Source organism: Agelaius phoeniceus, chromosome 2, assembly GCF_051311805.1.
Source record: "Agelaius phoeniceus isolate bAgePho1 chromosome 2, bAgePho1.hap1, whole genome shotgun sequence".
Classification (NCBI taxonomy): Eukaryota; Metazoa; Chordata; class Aves; order Passeriformes; family Icteridae; genus Agelaius; species Agelaius phoeniceus.
This window is the reverse complement of record NC_135266.1, coordinates 3,628,600-3,641,495: the sequence shown is the minus strand read 5'-3', so window position 1 is coordinate 3,641,495 and position 12,896 is coordinate 3,628,600. Positions and strand designations below refer to the sequence as shown.

At 38.7% G+C, this 12,896-nt stretch overlaps 1 protein-coding gene across 2 annotated transcripts in view; it reads left to right on the top strand.

Annotated features, from left to right (window-relative positions):
• The window catches only part of BRWD1 (bromodomain and WD repeat domain containing 1), a 48,622-nt gene extending 37,179 nt beyond the window's left edge, over positions 1 to 11,443 (top strand). For both annotated transcript variants that reach the window (XM_054653692.2, XM_054653709.2), the window contains 4 exons: positions 1,045 to 1,280; positions 2,597 to 2,788; positions 4,104 to 5,081; positions 7,692 to 11,443. In XM_054653692.2, coding sequence (XP_054509667.2) covers positions 1,045 to 1,280; positions 2,597 to 2,788; positions 4,104 to 5,081; positions 7,692 to 8,821 — 2,536 coding nt within the window. In that variant the 3' untranslated portion in view covers positions 8,822 to 11,443. The remainder of the gene's footprint in view (positions 1 to 1,044; positions 1,281 to 2,596; positions 2,789 to 4,103; positions 5,082 to 7,691) is intronic.
• The last annotated feature ends 1,453 nt before the right edge of the window (positions 11,444 to 12,896 follow it).

Sequence of the window (12,896 nt, the reverse complement as noted above, 5' to 3'; positions counted from 1 at the left end):
CCTTTTCTCTTTTGAAGGCAAACAAGCTTTGACTTTTGACACAATTGCTGTTTGACATGATTAACTCCTGTTCTTAATTTGCATGTGGAACAAAATACAAAAGCTAAATGTGGTAAATTACTGAAACTGAGCTCTTCCCTTCTGCTGCTGTCCACTCTTCCTTCTCTGGCAGGGAAAGGGTGGGAGTAAGAGTTTTAATTTGAAAAAAAAAAAAGACAAAAAAACTAAACTAAAACAAAACAAAAAAACCAAAACAAAAAAGCAAAAAAAAAAAAAAAAAAACAACAAACCCCAAAGTAATTTAGGGGGATTACTTTTATACTTTAAAATAACCACCCACCAGCACAGGCAGAAGTTGTCATTTGAATCTCATTTGTGCTCAGATCTGGAGAATTGTGTGTGACTGTTCAGTGGGGCACTGCAGAAGGGAGGGATAACAGAAATTACACACCTTGTGCACCTGCATGAATGTCTGAAAAGCTTCAATGTAAAGAAAAAACTGACAAAAATCCAGTTTAGTAGGGGAAAATAATGGACTGAGCAGGATGGCAGGTAGCACTCAGGCATGTGGAGGTAAGGAAGGATCACATTAGTGAAGTTTTCTTTATTTTAAACAGTGAACTGTAGGGTTCCACCTTCTGTGTGTGTTGGCAACTCAGTTTATGTAGAATAATAATAATAATAATAATAATAATTTGTCTGGATGACATTTAGTTGGAGGCTCATGTGCACCTGACCAGAGGCTGGGAATCCAACAGGAATTGAGGCTGCTGCAGTGAAAATAAGAGAAGATGAATTGTCTGGAGGACATCCACCATTAAATTCTGTTTCTCAGAGCAGACTGTCTCCTCTTGTATGACTGCCCTAGGAGTACAGACTGTTATTTAGTGAAAGTAAAATGTTTTTAATGTTTATGTTCATGTTTATCCTTTCCAGAGTTAAAACTGTCCCACCCACATTAGCTCATAAAACCCTCCCAGAAATACAAAATCAAATGTTGTTAAAATACATCATTGCCTTCTCTCTCCTACTTTCACTCTCCAGAAATCTGAAGCAGAAACCACTCAAGTCTCAGGCCAAACTTGAATCTGAGCAGGAAGATGCTTTTCCTCAGCCTACCTCAAGCAGAGCTGCCTGTGTCACAAGCCATAAACCCAGCCCTGGCTCCTACCACCAGAGTTCCTCAGGAGAATCCTCAGACTCTGCCTGCCTGGCATCCTTTGAGAGGAATGGGAAGGCCAGGTCCACACCACTGACCAATTGTTCTGCTTTATCATCAGGTCAGCATTTACAATTGCTGCAATTTGCACTCTCTGCTGTTAAATGAGTTTTGTGTTTTTAACGTGGAATTTTTTTCCCACAAAGTTTAGGTTGTTTTTGTGTGATGCACAATTTTGTTTTGCTGCATTTTGGACACTTAGATTATTTACAGTGAATATTATAAAAATATTTGTGTACTTCAGATAATTTTTTGCTTTGAAATAGTGTAGAATACAGTAAATTTATTAATGAAGAAATTTGTCAACAGGAAAGCATAGAGTGATAATTGATACTATATAAAATACAGGTTGTATGCCCATATATGTATATTTATATTCTATAAAACTTCTAATAGAGTATTTGATAATTGATATTATATAAAATACAGGTTCTATGCCCATATATGTATATTTATATTCTATAAAACTTCTTACAGAGTATTTGATAATTGATATTATATAAAATACAGGCTGTATGCCCATATATGTATATTTATATTCTATAAAACTTCTTACAGAGTATTTGATAATTGATATTATATAAAATACAGGTTGTATGCCCATATATGTATATTTATATTCTATAAAACTTCTAATAGAGTATTTGATAATTGATATTATATAAAATACAGGTTGTATGCCCATATATGTATATTTATGTTATATAAAACTTCTTACAGAGTATTTGATAATTGATATTATATAAAATACAGGTTCTATGCCCATATATGTATATTTATATTCTATAAAACTTCTAATAGAGTATTTGATAATTGATATTATATAAAATACAGGTTGTATGCCCATATATGTATATTTATATTCTATAAAACTTCTTACAGAGTATTTGATAATTGATATTATATAAAATACAGGTTGTATGCCCATATATGTATATTGATATTATATAAAACTTCTTCTCCACAATTAGCAAATGACAGAAGTTCCCTGACACTTTAAAGCTTTCCCTTTTCCCCTACACCTCACCTTGCAAAAATTCAGCTTATTTCAAAGAATAAGAATGCAAGTTCTGGTAAAGACTGTTATAAAATGTTCTGTGTTTTGGGATTTTTTTTTAAACATGCTTTTCACTTAAATCTGGTGTTTGAAAAGAGTTGTTTTATTTTAATTGAAGTTTTAAATACAGGTTAAAGAAGCTTCCTGTCACTGAACACTGTATGAACATGGATTTTGTTGAGGTATCAGTTTGATATTCAGGCATGAGAATGCATTTTAAGATAATGTGAGAAAACTGAAGATTCCAGGATCAGCAAAATGTTACTCTTAACTGGAAGCCCTTTAGAATTCTAACTGCCAGTGGCTTTTTTTTTTAACAGAGAGTGAAATAGAAGGTTCTGGGGTTTCTTCATCTTCTTCCTCTTCATCTTCATCCTCCTCAAGCAGCTCAGAAGACAGCAAAGGCTGTGCTGGGGCTCCTGTGTCCCCCTCTCCCCTGCACAACGGGGTGTGCAGGAGGAACAGCAGTCGCAGGCTGACTCGGAACCGAGCTGCTCCGAGGAAACAGACAGGTGGGGCCAGCAGTGCCTTGTGAGCAGCAAGAGAAATCCACATTATTTTATTGCTATATTTATATTTATGAACAAGAACTGAGTGCAGTTAGTAGTTTTAATATATTTATATTTATGAAAAAGAACTGAGTGCAGTTAGTAGTTTTATATATTTATATTTATGAAAAAGAACTGAGTGCAGTTAGTATTTTTTATATATTTATATTTATGAAAAAGAACTGAGTGCAGTTAGTATTTTTTATATATTTATATTTATGAAAAAGAACTGAGTGCAGTTAGTATTTTTTATATATTTATATTTATGAAAAAGAACTGAGTGCAGTTAGTATTTTTTATATATTTATATTTATGAAAAAGAACTGAGTGCAGTTAGTATTTTTTATATATTTATATTTATGAAAAAGAACTGAGTGCAGTTAGTATTTTTTATATATTTATATTTATGAAAAAGAACTGAGTGCAGTTAGTATTTTTTATATATTTATATTTATGAAAAAGAACTGAGTGCAGTTAGTATTTTTAATATATTTATATTTATGAAAAAGAACTGAGTGCAGTTAGTAGTTTTATATATTTATATTTATGAAAAAGAACTGAGTGCAGTTAGTATTTTTTATATATTTATATTTATGAAAAAGAACTGAGTGCAGTTAGTATTTTTAATATATTTATATTTATGAAAAAGAACTGAGTGCAGTTAGTATTTTTTATATATTTATATTTATGAAAAAGAACTGAGTGCAGTTAGTAGTTTTATATATTTATATTTATGAAAAAGAACTGAGTGCAGTTAGTAGTTTTAATGTATTTATATTTATGAAAAAGAACTGAGTGCAGTTAGTATTTTTTATATATTTATATTTATGAAAAAGAACTGAGTGCAGTTAGTATTTTTTTATATTTATAAAAAAGAACTGAGTACAGTTAGTATTTTTCATATATATTTATGAAAAAGAACTGAATGCAGTTAGTATTTTTTTAAATCGTTGTATGTGTAAGATACTCTTTTTTTTCTTATTGGTGCTAATTTTGAAGCTCTCAAATACTACATTCAACTTTTAAAAAGATTTTTTCATGACTAGGGGAAGAGGGCAGAAACCAAGAGCCTGGTGGAGAGAGGGAATGACTTGCAACATTTTCTTAAGAAAAAAAAACAAAACCAGAATGAATCTGAAATTTATGACAGCAAAAGCACCTGACTGTCACTAGGGCTTATATTTGATGCATGTCTGTGGGTTGAACCTGCCCCAGTTTTGACAAGGTTTCAAAGCTGCTGTTTCATATTTAAGGTATTAATCCCTGCTTTCCTTTACAGGAACGCTCCTGCAGGAGAACGGGAATACAAGGAAAACAGTCAGGAAAAAGTTATATGGAAGTGACTCTGAAAATACTTCAGCAATGGCATCTGAGTCCCTGAGCAACAGCAAGGGCAGGCACAGGAAAACCCCCCGCAGGAGTGCTGCTGTGGCTGCCAACAAGCTGAGGCTGATGAGTGATGTGGAGGAAGAGGTGTCGAGCTCGGAGAGCATCGGGATCTGCAGGAACAGGAAGCTGCCGCACCGCAACGCCTCGGCCGCCGCCAGGAGGATGCTGCTGGAAGGCTCCGAGGATGAGGCAGGCCTGAAGTCTGAGAGTGACAAAGAAATGGAAGAGCAGCTCACCAAGAGGAAAGCTCTTCCTCAGCCTGGCTGCTCTGCTCCACGAAGGAAATTTGTCAGCGAATCTGAGAATGGAAGTTCGGATTCTGAGCCCGACATGCAGAGCAAGCAGAAGAGCTGGCAGAGCAACGGGCACAAACAGCTCCGGGGCCCTGGCTGCTCTGTGTCTCCCAAAGTGAAAAGTCCCACCTTAGACTTTTCAGAGGAGGACTCCAAAAGCCATAATTCTGAGGATGGGGGCAGCCAAAAGGTTTCAGAGCAGTCAACACCTGCCCATCACAAGCCTGCAGTGAGCAATTCTGAGGATGAGGCGGACTCTGAGTCGGACAGGTGGAACGGCAGGAAGGCCTCTGGGCTGCAGCTGTCTCCTCCTTTAAAAAAAGCAAAAGTCTTGAGTGACCTGGAGGACACAGCAGAATCTGAAGCAGAAACCAGAGAGGAGGAGAAGAGTTTTGTGTGGGAGAGCTTGGTGCCCACTAAGATTGTGAGGAGTTCCAAATCTGGAGCTGCCTCCAGCTTCCATCGCTCTTCTGATTCGGACTCGGAGAGCGATTCCAATAACAGCAATTACTGTGAAACTTCTGCAGAAGCAAAGATGAGGAAGAGGAAAGGAAAAACAAAAATAGTTAAAAAAGGTAACTTTTTAAAAGTTAATTTCTCTATTTCTTAATACTGAGTAGATGACAGAGGAAATCTCCAGGAGAGCAGAGTGTTCTTTCTCTTTATCCAGCTCCTTGTTTTGAGGACAACCAAACCCTCTGGTGTGCAGTTCTGTTACCTTGCATTCATTTCCTGTTGAGATTTTCTGTGCTACAGCAGATTTACAACTGTTAGTTTCAGTTTGAAGTAACGTTATTGATAGTTTTCCAAAATGAATTTGATGGAAAGGTGTTTAAATTATTCTCACATCCATGGTGTGCACCAGAACCTGAAACTTGATTTGTCTTTGAAATTTTATTTTGTCAATGATGTGCAGAGTCCTTAACACAAACAAGCACTTGGCAGAAGTAAGATTTATATTCCACTTGTTTCAGAAAGTGAAATTCTTTTATTTTTGTGTTTTATTCTGTAATTTTATCTGTCACTCAGATCTTTGTGTGGTGGCTCATCATGATTTAGAGAGTTGGTTTTGTTTGGTTTGTGTTTTTTTTTTTTTTAAACTTATGAGAATGATGCTGATGTTTATTAAACCAGGTCATATGCATTGTACCTTCATTTAATCAGGGAATTAGTCCTGATTTGGAATTTGAAAGACTATTCTGAGGGTTGTGTTTGGTGCAATCTTTTCAATCCTGTTAATATGCTTTAAGAATCTTAAGAAAATTATTGGTTTTCTAATTAATTACTGTCTGTTAAGATGACTCTGTCTTGACAGTTTGCCACAAGGAATATTTATTTACTTGTTCTGTCCCAAGATCTTATATTTAATACATATATAGGGGCATACTTGTAGAGTTCCTATTTTTCAATATGTATTTATATATATATATATATATATATATATATAAAATATATATATACATATATATAAATACATATATATATATATATATACATATATATATATATAAACCTGTAACTATATATGTGTATATACACTGCTCAATTAGCCAGCTAAACAATTTATGTGGAAGCTTTGCTTTGGTTATTTTTAATATATATATATAATATAAATAATGCCTAATTTATTTTGATATGTAGAACAGTCTGTATATAATCCTGTCATGTATATTATGTTATATATAATACATATTATAGGTATGTAGTGTTTAGCATGGGATTTCATATACCAGAGAAGATTGCAAGCAGAGTTTGCAGATAAATTGTGCCAATACCTTGTGGGCTGCAGTGCCCCCTGCAGCTGAGCTCAGGCTGGATTTTCCTGCCCAGTGTTCCAGCTCTGGAGTTTGGCCTGAGCTCCAGGACACGCTGATGAACCAAACTTTCACATCTTTGTGGCTTTTAGAAGCTCCTCCAGTTTCTGGGGGTGTAATGCTCCCTCTTTCTGCCTCTGCCACCTGGTTGTAGCTTTGCAGCTTTTATTTCTGGATGTTCGGTGGGGAATTTCAATACATTTTATTATAGATTTGTTCCAAATTTAAGATCTTGTATACAAAGTATAATTTTAATATTCTGGCAGTGTTGCAGGAAGGCTGGACTTCTTTATTCTTTAGCTTTGTGTTCCAGCTACTTAATAATATTGGAGGACAGTGTATAATATAAGATCTAACTCTTCTTTATTAGTCTGTGGATGAATTCAGCTTTCATACAGCATTTTGTAGTGTGCAGCAGAAATATGTTGTGCTTTGGCCATAAAATCACACAATACAACTACCACAAGCAGTAATATTCATGTATCATTTCTGGAGGCTCATAACAAAGAAATTAATTATCCTTTGAAAATGTAAAAATAGGAATATACTGGACTAATACATAAAAGGATCTACATTTAAATAAGGACCAGATTTGGTATATGAAGAGATTGTTAATATTGGTACTCAAGCTGGACATTTGAATTTATCCCTCATAATTTTTCCCTTTGTTTATATTTTTAAATTTACTTCAAGAACATTTGATTTTTTAAAATTTATTCATATGTATGAATTGTCTTATTTAGAAGGGAAACACTGATCTTCATAGTATATGATTTACACATGGAAATTTTTTTTAAAACACAGCATAAGTAAGTTCTATATTAATTTTAAAAACACTGAATGGAAGATTCACTGTTGGCAGCAATCTGAGTGTTAAAGTCACTAAGGAGCTCTGAAGGGTTTTAATTTCTCCACCTGAAACCACCTAAAATTGAAATTTCCACATGAAATTTGCATCCACATGAAATACTATAGTTTCTTTTTTAGGATAAAAGGTCTAAAATGTGTAATTAATATTGCAACCTGTATTCTAGTAAGAAAAATGCAACTTTTAATGATACAAGTATTACTAATATGACAGCATTTGTTTGGGAAGTGAGGGAGTTTGTGATTTCTGAGCTAATTAACAGGATGAGGCTAGAGAAAGCTCTTTTGAGGCCATGAAAAGGTTTGAAAGTGACAGTCTCAAGAGTTAAAAGTATCCCTGGGATACTGCTGGTATTTTTAGTAAAGCATTGAGATAAATTGCACTTAACAGTTGAAATTCAACATTGATGTATTTCATTAAAAGTGGCAGCGTTTGGCCATATTAAACTAATAATTTCAGCAATGTAAGACACTAAAAAGAACTTTTCCCTCTTCCTTTTGTAGAGCAAACATCAGAGGAGGCCAGCCAGAGTGCCAAGGTGCTGCGGAGCAGGACGTGCATCATCAACTACAAGAAGCACATCAGGGTGTGCAGCGTGGGGGAGAAGAAGAACCCCCGCAGGTGCGCCACGCTGGCAGCCAGCAAGATCAAGATCATGAGCGATGCCAAGGAGGAATTATCCAGCTCAGAGAGTGTTTACCCAGCCAGGAGGAACCGCAGGCAGCTCCAGGGCAGCGCGTCCTCAGCCTGCAGGAAGAAGCTGTTCAACAGCTCGGAGGTGGAGGCTTGTTCCAAGTCTGAAAACGAGAGCGAGCGGGTTCCTGGCAGGAAAAAACCTTCCTGCTCTGAATCTGCTGTTTCTAAAAGGAAATATATTATTGAGTCTGAGAATGAAAGGACTGACTCGGAGACAGAGACTCAGCAGCAGAGCGATAACCACGTGCAGCCACACGAACCCCTCTGTGCTGCAGCTCTGAATAATTTTGACTACGACTCCTCGGAGGAGAATTCCACAAACCACAGGGTAGAAAATGGGGGAAACTGGGGAATTTCTAGGCAGGCAGCTTCAGCCCACAACCATTGTACGAGTAACTCCGAAGAGGAGGTAGATTCTGACTTAGCTAAACTTGAAACTAAAAATACCAGAGTAGCAGCAAATAAAAAACCCAGAGCTTCTTTCAAGAGATTAAAACGGGTGGATGACTTCAAAGAAACGACAGAATCCAAAACTGGGGGGAAAAAAGAGGAGAAAAGCTCTGTCTCCGAGGATGTGGAAGCACCTGGGACTGCAGGAAGCTCCAAAACCAGCTTGCCCTGTTTCTCCTCGGACTCTGGAACCGACACCACCATCTGCAGCGACGCCACGGAAACCAGGAAGCGCAAGAGGAGATGCAAAGGCAGCAGGAGAGAAACCCTGAACCACGACTCCCTGAAGCCTTGCAGGAGGAGGCCGCAGCGCAGGAAGCGGCGGAAAGGCAGCCAGGAGCAGGACTCGGAGGAGCTGGAGTTCAGCCAGGCCCAGCGGCGGCAGCGGCGCTCCAAGATCCGCACGCGCAACGGCGGCCGGCGCACCGTGCGCTACCACGACGACGATGACGACAGAGCCCTCGAGGAGGCCGCCTGCGAAACGTAACCTTAACTAAAGGATAGCCAGCCCATCTCTTCTTTTTTGGTTTTTTGTTTTTCTGTTTATTTTTTTCTTTTTTTGTTGTTTTTTTTTTCTTTTTTTTTTAATGATTAATAGCACTAGAACTCGTGATGGGTGCTGGCTCTTCTTTGTCCTACATTTCAGGGAATATATTTATATTTTTCTATGAAAAAGTTATGAATGTGATTAGATGATGACTTTCTCCTTTTTCATATTTTGACTTGCACTTGCCTGCCCATGTAGCAGCATTTAGCACAGATGCCAAAATGTGCCTCATTATAGGGGCAATTTTTTTGTCTTTACTGGTATTTTATTACATATAAACAAGAGTTAAAAAAATGTTAAAACACTGCAAACAGGTTAATAGCAGTATGTTGAGTATTATTGTTATGGGTGCTGCAATGAAATACTACCTAGGTCATGCAACATTCAAGAACAGATTTCAAACATCTCTAATGCTGTATGAAATCACCTACAATAGTAACAGGCTTCTAAATAATAGTACACACTCTAAAAACCTGGTGGATGCAAGCATTGCTTCCAAAGAGGGATGAAAAGGCTGATAACTTCTTCACAGCTGGATCCAGTGCAGGTGTGCAGTGCTCTGTACAAGCAGTTACCAGTGAAGAAGTTTATTTGCCACTTCCAGAGGCTTTGGTGAACAGAGGGTTCTGCTGACAGGTAGTACATCATTAATGTGACTTCTATACTGTAAACTTTTAAGATTATGAAATGCAGGTGAACTCTTGGGCCTAAAGGGTTTTTGTGTGTTTTCTTTATAAAATAGAAAAACAAACAAAAGGCTCGTTCTGTTTTCTTTTTGCGTGGAAAGCTTGAGGTGCAGGATTCCGACATTCCAGACCTTTTTTTGCTACGTTTCTGTTGTTCCTCCATATTTATAGTGTTTGAATGTTGGATTTTCCATTGATTAAACCTTACAAGTTTCTGAGCTTTGCAGTATATCTCCTGTTTTCACAATGTTTGAGGTGGCTCTCGTTGACAAGAAGGAAAATCTCTCCAGGAAAACACTGGTTTTCCAGGAAGTCCCTGGTTGAACACATAGCAACAACAAAACCACACAGCAGCTCTGAATTTTTAGTTTTCCCTGGAATTGTGCTGGTGGGAGCCCTACAATGGCTCCCCCCAGCCCAAAACCAGGGAATCTCTGCTCCTTCCCCACTCCAGGGCTCCTCCTCTTCTCTGTAGCTTCCTTTTCTCACACTTTGGAAAACTTGGTCATTCTTGAAAAGTGAAAATGAAAAACTTGGTCATTCTATCATTCAATAGAAGTTGTGACAGAGTACCAGATTTATCCCAACCTAGCTGATGTGAACTGAAAAATAGCAAGTTTGGGAGTTGGTTTTCCAGCAGGTTGGACTGGTAGTGGGATCCAGAAGGGTTTGGGGGTAAAAAAATCAGTGCAGCTGCACAATCCTGGTGAATAATGACAGAACTCTTTGTACAAATGGAAATCGTCATGGAAAATGGGCTTCCATCAGTGACAGCCACTTCTCCAACACCCTCACTGACATTATTTGCATTTACCATCACCTTTGCTATGCCAGATGTTGGCACAGAGAAATACTCTTTTTTTTCTTCCTTAACACTTCCACGTGAAGTCCAAAAATAATTAAAATGGTTCTTGCCCCAGGAAGTTTTATTTAGAGCATAGTCTTTAATAGGAGGCAGCAGAATTCTGTAAATTCAAGATAAATGTTCATCTGGATTCTTTATTTGGTTTCTGAAATGCAAACACAGTTGTGTTTAGTGATAAAACTTTGAAGGTGGCTTTGTGTTTTCTTTGAGGAGCAAATTTTGTTATAAGATAGTAAGTCCATTATTTTTTCATATTTTCCATAAATTTGATTGTTTAGCAGCTGCTTATTCTCAGTGTTCTCTGGAGTGCATCCTCCAGTTTGGGTATAATTGAACTGAACCATCAGAGTTTTTATTCATTTTCAGTTTGAACAGCTAAAATTTGGCTGGTAGGTTTGTATTTCTAATCCAGGCTTAGATTTACCAAGCTGGTTTTCTTTCAGGGGCTGTATTCTGTCACTGCACACACAGGTTCATGATCCTGAAAGCTGGAGAAGGTTCTGCCCTTGGGGCTGCAGATCCCACAGGGAGTCACTGCCTTAGGGACCCTGACACTTTCATTTTCAAGGCAAAGCATTTGCTGGGCTGTATTTCCTAATTTCATACACATAGTGGGAAGAGAAACTATTAAACTGGAAAGGTATTTTGAGTCTTTCACCCTTTAAGAGTTTATTTATTTTTAATTTATTAAAGGAGCATGGTGGCTGTTAGAGAGCTGGCAGTCCTTTCACCTTCCTTTAAGTGAGCATTTTTGGTTTTGTCTAGCTGTACTCAGGGAAGTGAAGTAGTAGACCTGTAAAAATAGGATCTTTATTTCATGTGACTTTTGGGGGCTGTTTTGGTTTGTTTTAGAGCAGGACCTGAGTCTGTGATGGTGATCAGGCAGCATGAACAGAGGGAAACATTAAAGTGCAGGGCAGAATCGTAAAGGAATCAAATTGGTTCATGTTACAGGCTTTGATGATGTACATGTGTTAGTGGACCAAAGTAAAGCTGTACATACACCTGGGATGTGTGGATTCTCTGTTTGTATTTTCTATTTCTGCCAGAGTTGGGATTGAAGGTGCTTGAGGTGGTATTTCATGTTTGGACTCAAGCATTTATTACTTCTTATCAGTGAAACAGCCTCACAACCATGAGTTCTGCAGTTTTTCATTAGCAAGGCACAAAATGGCTAAATATCTTTTGTTACAGGGTCTTTTAAGGCTAAACTATCCAATTAAGAAATGACACTCAGATTATTTTGCTTTTTAACACAATAACTGATCCCTCAAAGCCTGCAATGCAGACTTTTCTGTCCAATTACAAAATACCACCCAAACTCATGAAGAAGAAGGAAGAAGAAGGTGAAAAAGAACAACCTGCCTCAGCCCTAAAATCTCCATCTTGCTTCATATTTATTACTATATTCTAAAGCCCCAAACTCTAAGTTTTCCACCCTGTGATATTACACACCTCTAACCAACTACACACTCATAATCCCAGTGCTATCAATCAATTTTGGAAGTCTTCTCCACAGCCTCAGGTCAATTGCAGTACTCTTTTGTGAGTCTGTGCCTTTCAGCATAGAAAGTTTAAAATTCTCAGCATCCAGGATTCCAACAGAATTTCACTGTGCTCTTATTTGGATCAACCAGGCCAAGGGACAACAACCCCATGGGGCTGGAGAGCTGGGAAAGGCCCTGGGGGTGCTGGTGGCAGGGGCTGGACATGAGCCCAGGGGTGCCCAGGGGGACAAGAGGCCCCTGGCAGCTGGGCTGGATGAGGAATTGTGTGTGCAGCAGGAGCAGGGCAGGGATTGTCCCTCTGTGCTGGCTCTGAGAGCCCCTCCAGGGCTGGGCCCAGTTCTGGCTGATGCCTTGTGCAGGCTGCCCCAGAGCAGAGGCTGGGCAGAGCTAAAGAATAAAGCAGGGATTTATTCAAAGGCCTCCATGGATGCACCTTGGGCAGCACCAGAGCCCAGTCAGGGCTGCACCCAAGATGAACCAAAATGGCCCCAAAATGCACGGCCGGGCACGGGCTCTGTCCCTGGGATCAGTTCTGCTCCATTTGCATCTTGCAGTTCATTGTCCCATCCCAGCTTTAGCCCCTGCAGTCCCACCCTGCTTGTTTTTCTCTCTCCAGCCCACGGGGTTTGTGCTCTGGGGCTGAGATTTGGATCATTTGTCCTTGGTGCCCAGCTGGAGCAGGAATTGTTTTGTCCCCCTGCTCACCATCCCATAATATGAAGCCCAGACTCACACACTAAAGCAGCACAGAATCTGAAAAATAAAAAAGAATATAAGTATTTCATATATGCAGAATATAAAAAATATAAAACCTGAGGCATCATGGCTCCTGCAGGAGAGCCCTGGAGGGGCTGGAGCGTGTCCAGGGCAGGGAACGGAGCTGGGCAGGGGCTGGAGCCCCAGGAGGGACTGAGGGAGCTGGGCAGGGGCTGGAGAATCCCTGAGGGAGCTGGGCA